This window comes from Astatotilapia calliptera, chromosome 6, assembly GCF_964374335.1.
Source record: "Astatotilapia calliptera chromosome 6, fAstCal68.1, whole genome shotgun sequence".
NCBI lineage: Eukaryota > Metazoa > Chordata > Actinopteri > Cichliformes > Cichlidae > Astatotilapia > Astatotilapia calliptera.
The window spans coordinates 10,221,650-10,242,090 of NC_137427.1; the positions used below are offsets into that span (position 1 = coordinate 10,221,650).

The window sequence follows — 20,441 nt, forward strand, 5'->3', positions numbered from 1 at the left end:
TGGCAATAAGACTGTACAGCTCTTCCTCACTCTGTAGGTGATTTTCCTAAGACTAATACCAATGTTATTCTGTTCCTTTTCAGACCGTGCAATATCACCCAACAGTACCTTATTGAATATTTGTTTCATCTCCCCATCATACGCTGCTACTCCCTTTATTCAATTGCACAACACTATGTCACCTTCTAGAATCGCCTGCACTGATAGTTAAGTTATTTATTCTCCAGGATATAGTTATATTGTTACTTTGTTAGAGTTATTTGATACTATATTTTGCACTATCCTACTGTATAATACTGTATACTGCTATTCTTATTGTATATCTTATTCATCTGTTCCTCTGTCTCTCCTGCTGCTTTGAGCATATCATATGACAAAAGAATTTCCCTCGGGATAAACAAAGTTATACTTATCTTATTTGCAAGAAGATACTTGAATATCAAGTAAATTAAGTTTAAAAGGGACAAAGTAGGTTTAGACTTAAGTTTATGAAAGTGTTCGTGTGATTCTAATGCAGCGCTGAACTTCATTTCCAAGGCTGTACTAAACAGCTGTAAGCTGATTAACCAGCAGGTGGCGCTAATGACAAAAAGAAGGCTATAAAGCACCTTTTTATGCAAAGAAGAAAAAAACGGAGGAAGCAAAAATGGCTCAGGGTTCGCAGAAGTTTAAAGCTCAGCGTCCAGGATCCAAAAAACAACAACAGAGCAAACAGAAAGGCCCGAAGAAAGGAGGTATGGCTCTGATTTCTTTCCCTTATGAAGCCCGATGATTAAAAATATTAACAATAACGTGTGAAGTATTTTTAGTCGGTCAGCAGCTCCACCATGTGCCCCGCCTGTAAACAGCTGAGCACGTTTCAGATTATTTACCTCAAACATGTGGACAGTCTGTCCAGCACGGATATTTAAACAGCAATGAAACCAGTAACCCACTAAAGCCTTTCGAAAGCACACAAAAAATAAATAAGTACAAATAAAAAAAATAAGGGGGTCGAGAGTAAAACAGAAACATCAAATTAGCTTCATGCCTTTGTAAGCAAGCTAGTGACAGATGGATACGGTATTGATGCCACAAGGGAAATGATTGTGTTACAGCAGCAGAATAAAGAATAGAAATAGTACAGTCTACAATAAATAAACAGCATAGTTAAAATGCCACAGGTGCAAAGTACACAGTGCAAGTACTGATATATAGAACAGTGGCTAAAATGTTATAGAACAGTGAAAAAAGAGAGTAGTGCACATCACATTAACATATCTATCTCGATAGATAGATATCGATAGATAGATATCGATAGATAGATATCGATAGATAGATATCGATAGATAGATATACGCACGCACACACATATATATTTATATACATATATATAAAAGAAACGGCTGCAGGAAGGCATAACTCGGAAATATGTGTGTCTTAAGGAGTATTTAGTTGTCACAGAAACTCAGAACTGATGAACTTGTGCAGAAAGGCGGGACAAGTTTGGATGTGATCTAATCAGAATTAATATTGTTAAAAAAAAGTCTCCCAAGTTTCCTGTTTTTTTATGAAAATGTGACAAAATGTCAGCACTTGGGAGCGAGAGAAGTGTAAACTTACAGACTTAAATTTGATATCAAGGAAAACTGTAAGCCATGGGGAGCAACTTAAAGTGAACTTTCTGAGGAATGCTTAAGCTGTTTTCTGACGTGTCTTTATTAAAGTCTTAACTAATACATAATGAACATTTTAAAATATGACCTCAATTAGAGTCACAAATGAAGATAAAACACAGTATGCTGTAAGCTTGCCGGCCTTTTGAATGACACGTGAGTGAACACATGTCACAAATGATTTCAAAAGATGGTGATAACAAACATTCAGCTCAAAATTCACTAAATTCATTAACCGCTGTGATGTCATGGTGGCTACATCCATCTTTCATATACAGACTGTAGTTTTTGCAGGGTATACCAAAAAGCGCTTGAGCTCCATCTGATGGACAAACCTTCAGAGTATCTGAAAAAGGAAAGTTGATGTTTGTGACACTTTCTGTTACAAAGGGAGGATCATAGCACCGAAGAAGGCTCAAGTGGTTCAGCAGCAGAAGCTGAAGAAGGTGAGTAGGACAAGTGACAGGAAATCAGAGGAATTTAACAGTGAGTACAGGTCTGAGCTTGACCCGCTTTAACTTGTCTCCAACTCTGCTGAAGGGTCTAGAGGTTGCCATCAGGAACAAGATTGAGCAGGAGGTGACCCAGAAGGCCAGCTCCTCCCTCCACAAGCCGCTGAGTGTGATTAAAACTCCCGAGGCTAAAGGAAACCCTGGAGCAGCCCGTCCTGGAACCAGCTCCAAATAAAACCAGCTCGCTCGAGACCTGAGTCTTCTGGTTTTATATTACAAATTGATTAAAATGAAGTTTGAATGGGTTGCAATTAATATCAAATGTTACATGTCCTGCTTTGTTTTGTTTTTTTGACTGCAAGCTGACTTCCATGTTTTTAAGAAGTTAATCCAAAACATTTAGCGATTACACTCACTGGACAGGTTACATCAGGCTGTCACAGGATTTTATCTTTTCCTGCAAAGATAAAATCGACAAAGGAGACAGATTTTTGGTACTCTGTCAGATTATTCTGTAGTTATCACTGTACAGAAAAATTGTATTGTAAAATGTATAAATGGGCTTGATTTATTTAATCTTTTGTGTTGATAAAGTGTTTTGTCAGCTTGCTTTTTAAAACTAAAGATGATCAGTTCACTGTCTCTCTCTAATCTGTTGTGAGAATGTTTACACACTGCACTGTCAATAACTATGAAACTATATATATATATATATATATATATATATATATATATATATATATATATATATATAATTTATTTTTAAATATGAAAATTTTTTGGGTGTCACTTGTTTTCTTTCCTTTGATGGTACTTGGTCCATGCTTTGTAAGGAGTATAAGAATTTTACAAGGATAACAGAATCTGCCCTGCTCACGCTGACAACTAAATATGATTGGCAGGTCCCCACACCCTTTTCCAAATCACAGTGAAAATATAAACAGGTTAAATAAAAGCAGCAAAATCATTTTTAAATGCCTCGGCTCAGTCAGACTCCAGCCATGCTGACAATAGCTGCATGATCGGACATGGTTGCAAGTTTACTGGTGCTTTTCTAACGTAAGCACATGCGTTGTAGTGATTGGAGACAAAGTTAGACAGGCAAGGCTGAAATGGTTTAGACGTGTGCAGAGGAGGGATGGACAAAGGATGCTGAGGAAGACCGCAGAGAAGGTACAAGAGTTCTCTGTTATGAGGTATTTATTTAAATCCTTTTGCTGGATTTAATTTGTAGCCATGCAGAGGTGCAACATCTACATTTAAGTTTGATAATTATGAGGTTACAACGTCAGACTTAAAGCTTACTGATAGTATACTGTGCATATAAGGACAGCACTACCTTATGGTTAACATGATCACATATGTTAGATTAATTGCTAAAATACAATCAACAATTGAAGCAGTACAGATTCACCAGCACTTATTTCTAAAGCAGGTCTAGTACTAATCTGAGCATGTTTAAAAAGCCTTAACGGCCTCCATGCAGTGATGTGAGCGCAGGAAACGAGGGAAGGAGTCCTTGGCCATCAGACTGTAGATCCTCTGCTGTGCTTTGTTGAATGTGTTGGGACATGGAGAGTCCATCACACTCAGCAGAGCCTCCCGGGTCTCAGCATCCAGGTTTACCTAACGAGGGAAAAGTTATTTAAATAAGTTTTGTTCTTCATCATTTGATGTTTAGTGATGTGTGCTCCTCTCTACCAACCTCCTGTGGAGCGTCAGGGTTGATAAACTGGCTGTAGATGCTGCAGGCCTTGTTCTTCTGCAGGTTTGAAGGGGAAACCCTGTAATCCTCGCAAGCCAGCCAGAACTGAAGGTTCTCCTCACTGAACTCGGAGCGCAGGAACGCCCGAAAGGCCTGCAAACCACCTGAGAGGAAGAAGAAAAGAAGAGCTAGAAGAACGGTTCAGGTTTGACACAAATTTCAGCTAAACATCTGAGCTTTTCATGTTTTTACTTGGTTACAAAAATTCAAAAATACTGTTCTAAAAGCCATTTTTACACAGTTCCTATGATAAACTGTTCCACTGGAATTAACATTGAGTTATGTGAGATTATAATATTATTTTATGCCATGTTATACCCCTAATTAAAGATTGTGAATTATTATGTAGTTTTAGTTTGCATTATTCTCCTGAATTAGAAGAAGGTGATAACTATTGCATTTGTTAAACTGATTTGCATTACATTAGACTGCTGATTTATTGTGAATGAATGATATTGTTTTATGATGCATTATACTGCTGAGTTATAAGAAATACTGTTCGCAGAAAGTCATCGCCTTATTTGTCTGATTAGAAGAGAACGGAACATGCTGGAGTTTTCTGCCCCATCTCAGCAGGAGCAGATAAACAGGGAGCCAAGGTCATAGCTTAGGCGCCGTGTGAGAGAAAGCATGTGAATGTTTAGGCTTTTATGATTAGGTGGGGGCCACTAGAGGCTATAAGAGTTTGATCAATGCTCCACCATTTGTCCATCTCCCACGCGTGTGATCATTAAAATCATCGTTTGACTCAACCCGGCCGGACCAGTGTGGTTATTGTGGTTTTTCCTCTTGTATCCATCCCCAATATTTGAATCCGTAACAGTTATTTCACCTTAATTCTCCTTATTGAGGCTTAAATAGTACAAAATATGCAGTTGTCAAACACAGCTGACTGCCTTTCCTTTGATACATACTGTTTTAAATAGTAAGTTAGCATTAGCAACACTAAAAAATAAATTAGCCAACAGTAATATGATGGTTTTCACTATCTATCTAGAGTATTAAGAATACAGGAGATATAGATGTATAAAAGTAAAGGTACTTTTACTTTACAATTAATTAATTATAAGAATTAACTCAGTAAAAAGTAAAAAGCAGTTCAGTTAGGATGCACCCTGAATAAACATTACCATGTCACATTTTTAAAAAGGAAGAACACTATATGTTAGTGATAATAATGCCTAATGTCTTCAGATTTTTAGCTGAAATATCAGTGTGCGTTCTTATGTACAAAATAAAAGCACTTTGCTGCCTGTGCAAACGACTGATTAACCTTTCTCAGTAAAGATGTGCTAGAATTAACCAGAAAAAGGTCACATCTCCTCACCCTCCAGTAACATTGAGCTGTTTTTCATGTTTGAATATTAAAGTGGTGACTGACTTCAGAAGCAAAATAAAGTGAATCTTACTTTTGCTGTTCAGCAGCGTTTCCAAGTCTTGCAGAATTCTTCCGTCCTGAGTCCTGATAAAAGGGGCACAGGGAGTCAGAAATGTAGCTTCAGCTCCTCTGATTTACTCCTTATTCAAAATACGGGTTTCAGTGAACTTACTTGTTCTTGTGGTGGGTCTCAGCCAGGTGGCTTAGCTTCACCCGCATCTCTTTTGCCCTGAAACACAGACAAAAGAAGATGTAAAACAAACTCAGGGTTTCATTTATTAATGTAAAACATAATATCAAAAATAAACACGTACTTCTCCAGACATGAGGAAGGCAGGTAGGAGAGCCCCCTACACATTGAAGCTGCTAGTATTAAATGATCTGCAAAGGGAAAATTAACCGAGCTGTATTTGAAGAATTATTCTGAGCCAGTCTCCTGGACTAAAGCGTGCTGCTCTTATATACAGCAGTCCGCCCGTGTGCTATCTGATCTGTCAATCTGCTTCGATTAGAACAGCAGGTGTGGAGATGGGAAGTGAATAGAGATTAAAACCGTTGAATGAGAGGCTGTATACGTGCTCAAAGGCCATGTAGTCCTGTCAACAAGAGATACAAACACAGTCAATATATAATATAATAGTAGGAAAATCACATGTGTGAGTGTACATGAGTGGTCAGGGTACACCTGTCATCTTAAAAGTGTGTCATAAACGAAACACAGAGTGGGCTGCAGAGTTATATCACAGAAGAATAAAGTGATGAGGGAGGAGCAGGTGGACAGGCACAACCACTCATCGCTGGAGAATGTCTGAGATCTGCAGGCCGGAGATGATGATGGACAAGCTGGTGGACAAAATTAGAGGAACATCTGGCAAAATCATTAAATAAGGTTCAGCTTTTCTTCTCCATTTCTAATTTGTTAGTTGGCTGTTTTATAACCCTCTTATGTGGCTCTCTGCAGACAGTGCTCATCTGTATGTCACTGCAAATAATGTTAAAAAGAGAGCTAAAACTTTGTGCCAAATTCTGATCGACTCCATATTACTGTAAATTTGTAAAAATCAAATCAGAGACACATAGAGACAAAAATGCTTCTGTTGAATCATAACTTCCATTGTTTGAATAATGTGACGTATGGGAGGCCTGCAGATTATGTCGTGCTCCTCCTGAATGAAAAGATGACACTGGTTGGTTAAACATTTGCACACATGAGTCAACTAATTTTTAAATACTGGTGTTTCATTAGACGCTGTGAGGAAAATCCCAAATTATCTGAGATACTCAGAAAGATCCCCAGCTGTGTTCTTGTTCATTGATGTTCCTGTCTCACCTGGAGAGAAATATCATTTATGAATACATATCAGTGCATTCGGTTATCTTCACTGTTTAAATTAATGACTTGAACATGCATGAATATCCTCTCTACATGTTAGTGATTCCTTTTTTTCCTTCGACCTTATGCTTTTGCCAGCTGTGATAGGTTATAAAATCTCCGTGCTCATCTTCAAGAGCTGCAGGGAAGAAGCAGGAATTTTGTGACATAACTAGTGTGGAAGCCAGTCACGTGTGATTTGGAAACTTGAAACCTCCAAACACACTGAAAATAACGAAGAAGGGGACACCTTGTGCCCAACAGCGGAATTGTTGAAATACCTTGAATAATTTTAGGTAATATACTGTGTTAAAATAAACAGAGAGTGGTTATGCACGTGAATACTCAAAGTATTTTTAAAAAGTCAAACTAGTATAGTTAAAATCCAGCATGCACGAAAGTGTCCAGCCTTTAAAAACCGTTCGCAAAGTACATTGAAGGCTCATTTAGCAGAATGTTTTTCAGTGATATACAATTCTGTGCAGGCTTTCAGCTTTAAGTCAAGGGATTTCACAAAAGTACTGCATTAACTGTTTAGGAAGTGCCGCCATTTTTAATCATATTGCTCAATAGTAAAGGGACAAATTAACATAACTTTAAATATAAGGAATTTGTACTTTAATTACAGCATGGCTGTTTGAAAGGCCACTGTGGTGGTGAACAGAGGCAAAACTAAGAACACTGTCACTGTCCAAATACTTATGGACCTAAATGTATTAGCCTGTTATAAGCATTAGGGAACCATGGACTGATGATCTTAGTATTTATTTAGAATCTGGCCCAGGGGCTCTAGCTGATGTCATGTGAGAAGTCCTTGTCGTAAACAATTAATAATTCTTTTTATTGACGCAAAATAAATTGCCGGCTTCACACTCTGAGTACACTGCGGACACACACGGATCGGACACTTCTCCACCAGAAGGCTTCAGCAGCAGCAGCAGGAGGACGACTGCGTGTTTCGGTCGCTTCCTGCTTCCTCAACAAGAGTGTCCGAGAAATCTGCAAGACGCAGCGCCAAGCGCCGCAGAACACGGAGACCCGCTGAAGCCAAGGGGAGCCCGCTTGTGTGGTTTCCAGTGCTGTTTTAGGATTGAGCGGACCTGCCGGTTTCTCCTGCGTCCTGATCCTCCGCATCCGCCCGAGCATGGGCGGCGAGTCGGTCTGCAGATAAACACACTGTGAGTGCGCCTCAAAATGGTCTCGTAGATGTTATAATTAGACCGTAACAGCGTGCGTAACGCTGTGAGGATCAAGTGAAAGGTGTTGTCATGTATTTAAAGGATAAAATGCTGTTGTGTATGTGGATGAACATGTGAGCCGGGGTATTTCATGGCATTCCCAGTTTACCGGTAATAACCAGTAACTCAGTTACTGGAGAGTGTTCGAACACATCAGTATTAGGTTACAAATTTAGTAAACGTTCCACTCGATGCCCACATGCCCTGCTGCTTGCATTCATTTTTCAAAATAGGCTAATCGTAGCCTATCAGATTAACAGGGTGGGCACAGTAACAGCGCCTTACACAACTCACACTACGTCCTGTGCTGCAAACTCAACTACAATACACACTCGACTCGACTGAATCGACTACACATCCACTATGAATAATAGCGTTCAACTCTATTCATTTCAAATGGTGTTTTATAACAGGAACACTATGTAACAGCTACAGTACACCCAGTTTAACCCTGCCAGATGTAATCTCTACCTATCATCAAGGCTTTGTAAACAAAACTGTGACGGCTGCCTGTTATCAACAGATACAATGCACACACACACACACACAAAAAAAATAAATAAATTTGAGGTTTAAAACTGCAAAATAGTGAGTTTACATCTGAAGCTTCCTCCTCATGTTATCTCTGCTCAGGGGCATCTAGTTTTGGGTTAAAGCTCTTCGGTGGCAGGAGGAGCCTTTTCTAGCTTGGAATGAAATGTTTGTTTTTCCTTTGCTGTGTTTCATCCGTAAGTAAATTAGTCATAGTTAAATTGCCTGAATGCATCAGCTTGGTGACTGAATTTTGATTTCTCAAAAATAGTGGAGGCTCTACTAGAGGTGTAGAGGTGCTACATTCACCTTATACAAATGAAGCTGACCTCCTTGGCCTTGCTTTTACACCACTAATTTATTGTATCTAAGTGACAGCTAATGGCATGAATCAACAAAGGAGGGAAGGCAAAGTGAGGGGAGTCAGCTGTTAACAAAGGTTAGCAGAGCACAGATAACAGGCTTAGGATGGTTTAGCAATTGTTAAAGACAGTGAGCCAGTTTCAGATGTGACATCTACCAAAATGACCCAGTACAACTTACAACCAACAGTATGAAACACATGGCCTTTCATTTCAGAAACAGTCAGAGTGAGTGAAGCAGCCCCAGGCCCCTCTCCAAATGATCTGCAAAATGTAACACAAACTGAGGTCACATCACGGCAACTCAGAGTTATTCCAAACAATCATTTCTATCCAGAATAGTTTCAACTGAAAGCTTAGCCACACTAATGCCAAGTGTCTTCGTGATATGCTGGACCAGTGACTCTCAGCAATTAGACAGTGAGATTTTCAGGCTGATGAAACAGCATTTTTAAAATACCACAGTGACACTGCTTCTTATTTAAAAAAGAAAATTATGTAGACACTTTTATGGGTGCGTTTATTCAGCTTTTGCTGTTTGCTGTACACCAGCACCTCTTTGTACACCCACAAAGATTGTCATATGTTCCAAAACCACCCGATATATATCTGCAAAAACAGTAGACTTCCTTATATGATATATTTAACTTCTGCTTTAAACGTGAAATAAATACCAACAGAAAGTGGCTGTTATATATTATTTTATCACATATATCATTAAATTGAATGGATTTCATTATTCTGTTATTCAGCCTACACAACCAAAGGACTGTAATTGTAGTTATTTCTCACTATGTGGAAACGCCCTCTGGTGTGACTAATCACAGAAGCTCCACCACTACCACGTCTATTCAACAGACCAATCACTGCAAGGACATGAGGCCCCCCTTTATTACAGTCACTGGCCCCACACAAGGTATTTTCGCTTTCTTCCAAAAGAGCTCCTTAGCGGAAGCTGGGAGACTTATTTAAACTTTCACAATTATCAGGATACTCACATTGTTACAACTTCTAGTGTGTCTCAGTGATCTGGGTAGACCTCTAATGTACCTTAGCACTAAACAGGCTGAAAACAGTGTTAGGCTGTAAGAAGGTTAAGAGGCTTATACAGGCTACAGTATGTTATGAGATGAGGATCCAAACATGGGGAGATTTTAAGGTGGGCAGACTATTGGACATATCATAGTTTTGTTTTTTGTTTTTTTTAATCAAATGCAGAATATGAACAGTTAATTATTAGCTACACTGAAAGATACAGATCAAGAAAGAAAGGGGGCCCACAGAAACTGGTTATGATTGGGGTCCAGGGTCCTGCGCTGTGCCCCTGTTTCTGCTTAATATTACATTTGCTGCCTCTGCAAAACCCGCCAACCAGATAACAACTGTTTGCAGTCAGTTTTAATAATTTTCTCGATTGTTTTTGGTCTCTTTCTTTGCAGCCCATAAGCTTCAGTTTACTGACCCTAATGGGTTGCAATGCTCTCATTAACAAAACTTAATTTTGATAACTGAATAGTTTGTTGTACAAATGAAAGTTTGAGGTATTCACAGATAAACAGACATACTGTTCTGTGTCAGGCTGTGGATACTGAACTGGTGCCCCTGTATCTTATCAGCTAACTCTGACTGGTGACCAGTCATGGGACCCCAGCGGACTTGGTTCCCCTGGGTGCACTGCCAGGAGAGTGAATCCTCTAGTCCAGACGAGGAGCGGGAGCAGCGCTGGGCTGAACTCTTTGAACAGCTGGACATCAACAAAGATGGACACATTGACATCCTTGAACTGCGGAGAGGGCTGGCAGACCAGGGGCTTTCCAAAGGCTCAGTAGAGAAGGTAATACAGCAGCATACAGTGATACTGTGCATTACAAATGGGTTCATTTTCTACAGATATTTGCCAGTTCACATTAGACACCTCCCAATGTCAGTGATCAGACTGTTTTGGTCTTTAGGAGCTAGCCGTCTGGGTGGCTGTAGCTCAGGTGGTAGAGCAGGTCACCTACTAACTGGAAGGTTTGCGGTTTGATCCCAGTCTGCTCCAGTCTGCAAGCCAAATATCCTTGAGCAAGACGTTAACCCCATGTTGCTCTTCGATGCATCCATGGGAGTATGAATTTCTGTGAATGTTAGATAGTAAGCGCTTAGAAAAAAGTGCTTGTGTGAATGTGCAAGTTGTCTAAAGTGCTTTGAGTGCTCAGATAAAACAGAAAAGCACTATATAAGAACCAGTCATTTACCATCTGACACAGTTTTACCATTAAACAGTCAATAAATCATTCCTTATCTGCTCTATGCTCTTTAAAAATCTTGTTACCTAACATGCACACAAATAGTGGGCCATTTTGATAAACGACTCTACACTTCAACCTTCCACGTCATTCAGTCTTTGCGAGCTGCGTTGACCCTAAATGTAGCTACATTTCTTGGGAGGTGCACATCAGATTACGTGGAATGTTACACCGTAGGGTTAAAAGGAGTTTCCAGTTACATCATAAATTATGAAGCAGATTTCCCGCTGAAGCATAATTTAAGCTCAAAATGGTTCCTAGCAGAGTGGGAGAGTCCTATTGTCTTCCCAGTCTCATTACACATTTCCACCCAGCTGAATCCTGGAAAAAGGAAAGTTGAGTTCCCAGAAAGTTGATTCTGTTTACCCGGACGTTGAGAAATGCAATGTCCAGGTAAACAGGATCAACGTTCTGGGAACTCAACTTTCCTTACCTTTATGACTGAGCGTGCAATACATTTATTCAGGGTGGTTATAGCGAAGATTTTAAACAAGTAGATAAGAATGAAAGTGAAGACATTTCAGCTTTGTATTTCTTTTATTTTAGATAGTTTTGTAAGCCTGCAATTATGCTTTTGTTATTTCTTTGGTTTTTCCACATCTAATTTTAGTTTTAGATGATAACTTTGGTCCCCAGGTGGCCTACTGTCTCTACAACAGATCACACTCGAGAGAGAATATATCCACCAAAATCCTCCAGCAGGCTTCTACTTTTGGGCTTTGCCATTTGCCATTTTTGTATATTGAAGTCAAGGTGCATTAGAGGACTCATGAGGGCTGGTCTCTGTAAATGGCAAACATAAGTAGAGGGCACTCTGTAGTACCAGCAGCCACTTCACATTAAAGGTCACATCAAGTCAGTTTAGTTGTAAAGAAAGATTTTTAAACCAGATGCTGGTTTCAGATAAAACCTCAGTAATTCAGCTTTTCAGTGCTTTTTTGCCATTACTTGTTGCTCTACTGTTGGAAGGTCATTGTTTAACTCAGTGGTTTAACCTGCTTATGCATGGGTTTTTGTGGGAAGGAGAAACTGTGTCTAAATTTCACCTTCCTGCACACTTTCTATTCATTAAGAATAGCACCCGTTCATCTTTCCTCTTCTCTTTACATTAAACAACCAGGAAAGGCAAAATCTCTGCCCTTCTCCCTTTACCTTCTAGTTCCATCTTATCTGCATCCTTACTATTTATGCAGCAGCAGCAGCAGCAGCAGCAGAGAACATAAACAGCATGGATTTGTATTGAGAAAGCACACACGGTGTCTCTCTTCTCTCTTTGAGTGTTTGTTTTGGTAAAAAGTGTCTGGGTCACCAAGAGAACTCATCAGTTCTTCTAGTTCTGCTTCTTCTCTCGCCTGGACTGTGTGAAAACTGTAAGCTGAGCCTTGCTCCTCTTTGTGAATTAAGAGGGCTGCAAGCATAATATGGTTTATTTCAGAGTTTGAGGCTTATGTTAGGGTAAGATTTAATGTGTGAGTGTCTGTCTTTGCACACATGTAAAGGGCAGCGGGATGCTATTTTGGTCGAAGGAGCAGGACTTTGTAAGCTGAGATTAGTAACCTTTTGCTCTGTCATATGCTTGATCTCTCTACACATGGATAATTGTCCAGTTTCTTTTTCTCCTGTAACATTTATCACTGCTTCTGTGTAATTCACTCTCTACTTTCAGTGTGTTTTGGCCCCTGTTTTTCCAAGAATATTTCTGCGACAGAGTTACTTTTTAGGTAACTAGACAGGGATTCTTATTGTTATTTGAGCCACTACATAAAACAGAGATGGACACCAAAGTTTTGGAAAAATGGGGTGTAGCTGTAACTGTAAGGAGAGTAAGGGTTGCAGAGTGGCATACTAGTCATCCAAACCTTTTGTGGACATTCATAACACACATGGCCAAAATTTCAAATGATAACGTCATGGTAAAGTCAGCATACATAAATGTGTTCACTGTAAGTCATACAGCTCTTACAGTGAACACATAAGAGACTATTGTTTTCTCTTCATGAGGGGCAGCCAATCAGAATGAAATGGCTTGTTATAGACTGAGGAGCTGCACACAGATAAATGTCATACAGTATGTGAAAAAGTCCAAACATTCTTTTTTCTTTTTATGTTTTCTAAAATTTCAAAACTTCTAGATTGCAAACAACAAATTTGTCTATCATTTTTTAACTTGATAAGATATGAAACTGTGTCAGTTCTGACAAACGTAAATACTCAGCAGATAAATGATTGTTTATAATCAATTAAAATTCAGATAAAAACTCCTTTACATTTACATGAAACCGTTGATTGATTACAATCCACATGGTGTCATCGCCACAGGCTAAAGATGAAAAAGTTGCCGGCATCACTAAGGAGGTAATATCCACTAACAGATTTAAGGGAAAATCAGTGCGTTGTTTATCTGCAGTTCATTCATTAGAAACTGTTTATTAAACTAAATTTTGGACACAGTTTCGAGAGATATTAGTAGACAGTGAAGTTAACAAACACTGGAAATATTGGAAAATCCGAATGGTCTTGATCGCGTCATTGCTTGGCTGTTTTTGTGCAGCTGGGATTCTCAGTGTACGTCTTTTGGACCCTTTACATGTGCTTCTAATGGAAAAAAAAATGTAAACTGTGAATCATGCAAGCTACACTAATAGAAATAAACATTGAAGTGGCCCATTAAATCTTCGAGTATGGTGAATACCTTAAAAATAATTCTGTTCACAGCTTAAATTAACTATTAGCTGGATGTGTAAAGTTCAATTAATAGTTTTAGTTTATAAAACAGCCTTTTTGACTTTTTAAAACAGATGAACCGATCCTTCTTGGGAGAAAAGCATTTCATTTAACACATATTTCCTTGACTGCACAACACCTATCAGCCATATTTTCCCAACAGATTGCAAAGTTTATGTAAAGCCCAGAGGCTGCTGGACTTTTGTGAGGAGATATTTCTTTGCTGTCAAGGTCACCTCAGCTCTGTGTGCTCTGATAAGCTGAAGCAACCTTATGCTGTTGTGGAGAACTACAAACACACTGTCTTTGTAGTAATGTGTAGACAGGCTAAAGTCCATTTTTGGTCCGGATACTTTCAAGTAAAAGTAAAAGTATACTTTTAAGGACCAAGCAGCACTGTGTAATTACACTTGTTTAAAGACCTGTTTTTTGTTCTTGACCAAATGTTGTTTTACATCACGTCCTTGCTGTCAGATCGTGGAGGCCGGAGACACCAACCGTGATGGAGTCCTGGACTTAGAAGAGTTCACTCAGTATCTTCGTAGCCATGAAAAGCAGCTTAAAGACATGTTTCGCAGCCTGGACAATAACAACGATGGTCTGTATCAGATCACAACATGATAGTTTTTGTAATTATCTCACTCGTCTCTCACTCAACCCCTGTGACTTGTGGATATCTGCAGGTCGCATAGATGCAACAGAGATTCAGGTCTGTCTTCGCAACATTGGTGTGAATATTAGCTTGGAGGATGCCAACAGGATTTTGTTAAGGTATGTTATCAATCAGTAATCCATATTGCATTAATAATTCCTACGATCCCTGTCTATCATCAAAAATACTACCTGCCACCATTTCTAATAGGTTGAGCAGCGTGACACTTTCAATATTAAGCCACTGACTATGCTCTATAACCAAACTGGGGAGAATCTTTAGAAGCTGTTCAATCACCTCAGTCACAGTGACCCATTGTTACAGGTTTGTTAGTTACTCTCTAACCTAGAGATTTAGTTTTGTGGAAGATATAATGTCAATTTTTGCTGGAGTCAATCCTCACTCTGGCCCAGTGATGGAGAGGAGGGAGATTTGTAGTATTTACAAAAGCTGTCTTTTATCCATAAAACCTTGATTTTAGCCTCATATTTTAAAAAAACTAAACTGATTGAATCAGTGGATTATTTTAAGGGGATATTGAAAACATGATCTGAAGAACATTCAGAGAGTTGAAAACATGAATATGAAGAGATCTCCACACTAATGAAACTGAGTCTTTAGAATGGATTAGAATAGCCCTTTATTGTAATTGTACATTTACAACAAAATTGTAGGTGCTCTACACCAACTGTCCTGCTGGGATAAAATATAAATAGTAGACAGCAGGAATAAATAGAAAACAAGAGAAAAATATACAAAAATAAGAGAACGATTGAAACATTGGACAACAAAATAGTTGCAAAGTGCTCAGTAGTAGTGCAAAGAAAAGACTTGGTCTGAAAAGAGTCCATAGTGATGAAGGTTACTCCGACCATGGCTCAGACTAGGGAGGCAGGATTGGTGGGCAGGGTGTATAGTGTTTGTTGACAGTCTGAATTGCCCAGGGGAGGAAGCTGCTTGTGAGTCTGGAGGTGTGAGACCTGATTGACCTGAGGCGCTGGCCAGAGGGCAGCAGGTCAAACAGCTGCCCTCTGGGTTGGGTGCAAGGGGTCACCTGTGATGGGCCTGGTTTTCCTGAGACAGGAGGAGCTGGCGATGGCCTCAAGGGGTGGCAGAGGGCAGCCAATGATTTTTTGGGCAGTGTTAATTACCCTCTGCGCAGCCTTCCTGTTCTCAGCTGTGACCCCTGCATACCAAACGCCCAGGCAGTACTAGAGCACACTCTTCACTGAGGAGCGGTAGAATGCCAGCAGCAGGTTCTGGTCCAGGTTATTCTTCCTCAGGACATAGAGGAAGTGCAGCCGCTGAACTACTAATAGTAGTAGTAGTAGTTAATAATAAGATGAACTTTTATCGATTTACATGAACTTACTGTGGTTTCAGACGTAAGGTGTCTGAACCCTGCAGACATTCTAACCAGAGGGTGATGTCACTGTGGCTGTGTCCATCTTTGTTGTACAGTCTCTGGTGTTTTTCTTTATATGAATTTTATGACCTTTTTATCTATTTTTTAATATTTATTTATATGTGTTTCCACAGTATAGATAAGGATGGTACAATGACCATTAACTGGAATGAGTGGCGGGACCACTTCCTGTTTAACCCTATCACTAACATGGAGGAAGTGGCGTGCCATTGGAAACGCTCATTGGTAAAGTCGGAAACAAAATTTATCATACAGTATGCAGTGTGTTTGACACCACTGTTAAGAATTCAAAATATTTTTTTATTCCCCACTCCTTGTTACTTTTTTTTTTATACATCTTCTGACCTGCATGGCTTCAGTAGATGGTGGACATCGGTGAGCAGCTGACAGTCCCAGATGAATTTTCAGAAGAGGAAAAGAAGTCTGGGTTTGTCTGGCGGCAGCTGATGGCTGGAGCCATAGCCGGATCTGTATCCCGGACTGGAACGGCCCCTTTAGACAGGCTCAAAGTCTTCCGACAGGTCAGACTGGTGCACTTACTGCCTTATCTCTCTGATCACTCTGAATTCATCCATGTGTTACTGTTTATGTATAAAAAGTCTTTTTTGAGCTCTGATGCTTTAATATTGACTTTCTTGCTTTACTCTGCCAGGTACACGGCTCCTCTGATTTTAAAGGGAATGTGCTAAGCAATTTTCAGACGATGGTGAAAGAGGGAGGAATCTGGTCTCTGTGGAGGGGAAATGGAATCAATGTCCTAAAAATTGCCCCGGAGACTGCTATCAAGTTTGCAGCTTACGAACAGGTGGAGAAAACTATGAACACACATTCAATTTTTCACCTTACACTCCTAACTCTTTCAAGGCTTTACCGTGATTCATCATTCTCTTATTATTATTATTATTTTCCTTTGTCCAAATATTTAAATCGTTCTAAATGATCTATTTAGATCATTGTGAAAAATAAACATATTCTCTTATTTATTCTCTCTGTATCGAATATGAATCCAAACCAGCAGCAGCTAGTTTGGTCGAGATATCGCGGAAGTGAGAAACAGATGCAGGACTTCTCAGGCTATTATTTCCTTCACTGTATTCTGGTTGCATGGCAACAAGACTGCAGAAAGTCACAATGTTTTTAACCTTCTGTGGTACAAATAAAAAAAAAAGATTTAACTAATGAGAGGTGCTTTCCTGAAAATGCTCATTAAATTCTAAAACATGACAGTGTTGTTTCCTCATTAAGGATGTCACCCAAAATGTTGACTTCCTCATTGTGTATTATTATACACAATAAACGCTTTCCCCTCGCTCGTGCACCAGTTTTGCGTGTAAACTTTACGTCTAATTTTGTTTCATAACTGCGATGTAAATATACTGTTTATACTGTCCTTAATCATTAATTATATGAATAAATAAACATTTGATTTTGTGAAATTCTCTTGCATTTTAAATTTAAAATTATTGCTTTTGTTTATGAAGGCAAAGATTTTTTTTCTTTGCCTCAAAAGAAAGGAAGTGTTTTTACGGGGTGTTATGCAGTGGCTTTACTGGTCTGTAAATGTTGCACCTGATCTAAAACAATGGGACTCCAGTATTAGACTAACAGGCATTCAGCTTCCGTTACCTACTGATCTACTAGAAATTCTGAGAACCACAAACCCTCCAAATCCTGGAGTGCTCACCACTGACCCAATCTGAGGCTCACTTTGTGCTATTTCTCGATTCTATTACTCTCTTTCCTTGCTGTTTCCATTACCAGGCCTTCAGTTTTTGTTTTTTGCTTTTTTACCAGGTAGATTTTCTACAAGTGTTTTAGTTGTTCTAGCATCCAATATTGAGGAAAGCTGCTGATAGCTACCAGTCATCTTTTTTTTAAATTTCACAACTCAAGGCTTGAATTTCTTGGACATTTTGTGCTTGGTGACATCTTAAAAGCAAAGCTTGCATGGAACAGATCTAAAAGCTGACAGTCATGTTATTCTTATTGTTCAGTTTACTTTTTAACGATACATTAACAATAATTGCCAAAATAATTTGTCTTTCTTCTCTGATTGTACAACCATTTCATATTATTAACTTAAAAATTATGTATTTCTGCACAGATCAAGAAAATGATGCGTGGCAGTAATGAATCTAGGACTTTAAAAGTACATGAGAGATTCGTTGCCGGTTCTTTGGCTGGAGCAACAGCTCAGACAGCCATCTATCCAATGGAGGTAACAGACATAAAGAATATTTTTATATTATTGAGAAAACACATTTTATAGACTTAATGAAAATGAACAAGTTCTCTCCTTTTGTCTGCTTCTGTTTCTTTTCCTTCTCTCTTCTTCCCCTCAGGTGTTAAAGACCCGTCTCACACTGAGAAAAACAGGTCAATACTCAGGAATAGCAGACTGTGCCAAACAGATCCTACAGAGAGAAGGCGTCGCAGCCTTCTACAAGGGCTATATACCTAACTTGCTGGGTATTATCCCTTATGCTGGCATCGATCTGGCTGTCTACGAGGTCAGAGAGACATGAAAACCTACAGCTCCCGCTGTGTTTTCCTTAGTCTTGATCTTCTTTTCATGTCTTTTATTCAACAGACTCTGAAGTTTTCTTGGCTGAACAGGAACAGAGGTTTAGTGGACCCAGGGGTCACGGTGCTGGTTGGATGTGGTGCCGTGTCCAGCACTTGTGGACAACTGGCAAGTTACCCTTTGGCGCTGATCCGTACCCGAATGCAAGCGCAAGGTGAGGATACGCGTGCTTGTACTCACAGTTACAAATAAGTGACAAGTGAGAGGAATTTCAACACATGCTGGTGTGCAAAGAAATTCCTTCATATATGAATTTTATATTTATAAGATTTGATGTGACTCTCCAGGCGATACATATGGTAAAGCATCATTCAAAGCATCAACTGCACATAATCGCATAAAGTAATGAGGGCAACTGTTTTTATTGTGCTAATACAGCTGAAATGGACAAGTACTACAATATAAGCTGATGCCGTCTCGAAGAAATATTGTCATATGCTTTGGTTATTGACAATTACGGTTCTGAGGGGTTGTGCACTAGTCGAATAACTGTCTTACGGCTAATTTAGCCTTCTGCTGTAAATCTATGTAAAGCCTACGATGCAACCTACGTAAGTGGCCGAATTCTTTAGCAGAATTCATGCTTTCGTGGGGGTTTTTATGGGTTAGTTAGTTATATGTTGCCCCGGCCATAATAGAAAGAAATAAAGTGTTGGGTCCTTTTTCCTGTGTCCTGTGTCCCTTCTATTTGTTCTGGTCATAGGGAAACAAATTATTTCCATTTGTTTGGAAATCCACAGGAAAAATTAACAGTACTGAAAAGGCCAATCACAATAGTCGCAGGTTGCATCTATGCATCTATGTCATTAGATTTCCAGGGAGATACAAATCAGGTTACAGTGTACTTATGGCATAAATGTAAAACATAAATTTAAAACAGAATCATAAACTGCCTGTTAGCAAGATGTCGAGCCACCAGAGGGCTTTTAAACAGTAGACCAAAAAAAGGAAACAAAGAACATCTTAGTCCAAGGTATATTTCTTAACTTTTTTCCAGAGTCTTTAGCTCAGTTTTCTTTCAACAGAGTTTGCTTAGTGTTTATAACAAGTTCAGAAATATGTAGGATTGACATGTTCAGCTCCATCAGATGAAGACCATATTGTGCCCCTTGTGTTAAAATGATCTTGATGTGGCTCATCTCTTTACTTTCCCAACAGCTTCAGTGAAGGGAGCCCCTAAAGTCTCCATGCTGACATTGCTTCAAACCATTTTGAGCCAGGAGGGCATCACTGGACTTTATCGAGGAATTTCTCCCAACATGCTCAAAGTCATCCCCGCTGTGAGCGTGTCCTATGTCGTCTATGAATACACAAGGATATTCCTTGGAGTGGATATAGAGGGTAGGAGGGTAGGAAAAGGAAAGGGGTAGCAAAAGGAGAAACTGTGGTGCTTTTTACCTGCAAGCTGTTGGAAGTGCATGGGTCGACAGGCTTTTAAATGATACAAGAGAATGTAAGTCTTGAATTTTGAAGATAAGGATGAGAGAAATCGACATATATACTGTATGTTATATATACAGTAATCTGTTTGAAATTCTGACATGTAGGTGACATGTGATCTGTAATTGCTTTGCAATGCATGTCAGCAGATGTGTGAAAGCTAACAGACTGACATTTTGCTGCTGGAGTGACCTGGACATATGAGGATTTGCATGAACTTGACTGAGAACAGGTAAAAGGTATAGTCGATCTTGAAAACCATATTATATTGCTACAACATTATTTTTTTTCTTCCAGGTGGTACTTAGAGAAGATGGAGGGCTGATCCAATTTCCTCAATTCTCTCTAAGTAGAGAGACTTACAGGGTCTCCCAGTCCCACATAATTTACATGTAAGGGGTCTGATCTCCATGGGGATACTCTTTAAGAGACATCACTGATTGGCTACAGAGTCAGAGAACCTAGGTTACAAAGTAACTAACTGTTCTCTTATGTATCAAGGCTCTCTCTCCACCCATTTTCCATGTATATGAGGACTCTGTAACAAACACAGTTAGGAAACGAAGCAAATGTA

At 39.3% G+C, this 20,441-nt stretch overlaps 3 protein-coding genes across 3 annotated transcripts; 2 read left to right on the top strand and 1 right to left on the bottom strand.

Moving 5' to 3' along the window:
- The first annotated feature begins 579 nt into the window (after positions 1 to 579).
- c6h19orf53 (chromosome 6 C19orf53 homolog) lies at positions 580 to 2,742 on the top strand. The gene is made up of 3 exons (XM_026169256.2): positions 580 to 734; positions 2,046 to 2,101; positions 2,196 to 2,742. Exons 1-3 carry the CDS (start codon positions 647 to 649, stop codon positions 2,340 to 2,342), a joined length of 291 nt encoding a protein of 96 aa, XP_026025041.1. The 5' UTR covers positions 580 to 646; the 3' UTR covers positions 2,343 to 2,742.
- A 547-nt stretch (positions 2,743 to 3,289) lies between these two features.
- LOC113023802 (regulator of G-protein signaling 5) lies at positions 3,290 to 5,721 on the bottom strand. The gene is made up of 5 exons (XM_026170177.2): positions 5,565 to 5,721; positions 5,423 to 5,479; positions 5,282 to 5,334; positions 3,813 to 3,976; positions 3,290 to 3,733 (listed from the first exon to the last, which is right to left on the bottom strand). The coding sequence occupies exons 1-5, from the start codon at positions 5,606 to 5,608 to the stop codon at positions 3,566 to 3,568; spliced, it is 486 nt and encodes a 161-aa protein (XP_026025962.1). The 5' UTR covers positions 5,609 to 5,721; the 3' UTR covers positions 3,290 to 3,565.
- A 1,817-nt stretch (positions 5,722 to 7,538) lies between these two features.
- On the top strand, positions 7,539 to 19,943 carry slc25a23a (solute carrier family 25 member 23a). Its single transcript, XM_026170175.2, has 11 exons — positions 7,539 to 7,800; positions 10,370 to 10,587; positions 14,240 to 14,363; positions 14,449 to 14,536; positions 15,957 to 16,068; positions 16,206 to 16,364; positions 16,496 to 16,648; positions 17,948 to 18,061; positions 18,186 to 18,353; positions 18,434 to 18,581; positions 19,586 to 19,943. Exons 2-11 carry the CDS (start codon positions 10,393 to 10,395, stop codon positions 19,795 to 19,797), a joined length of 1,473 nt encoding a protein of 490 aa, XP_026025960.1. The 5' UTR covers positions 7,539 to 7,800; positions 10,370 to 10,392; the 3' UTR covers positions 19,798 to 19,943.
- The last annotated feature ends 498 nt before the right edge of the window (positions 19,944 to 20,441 follow it).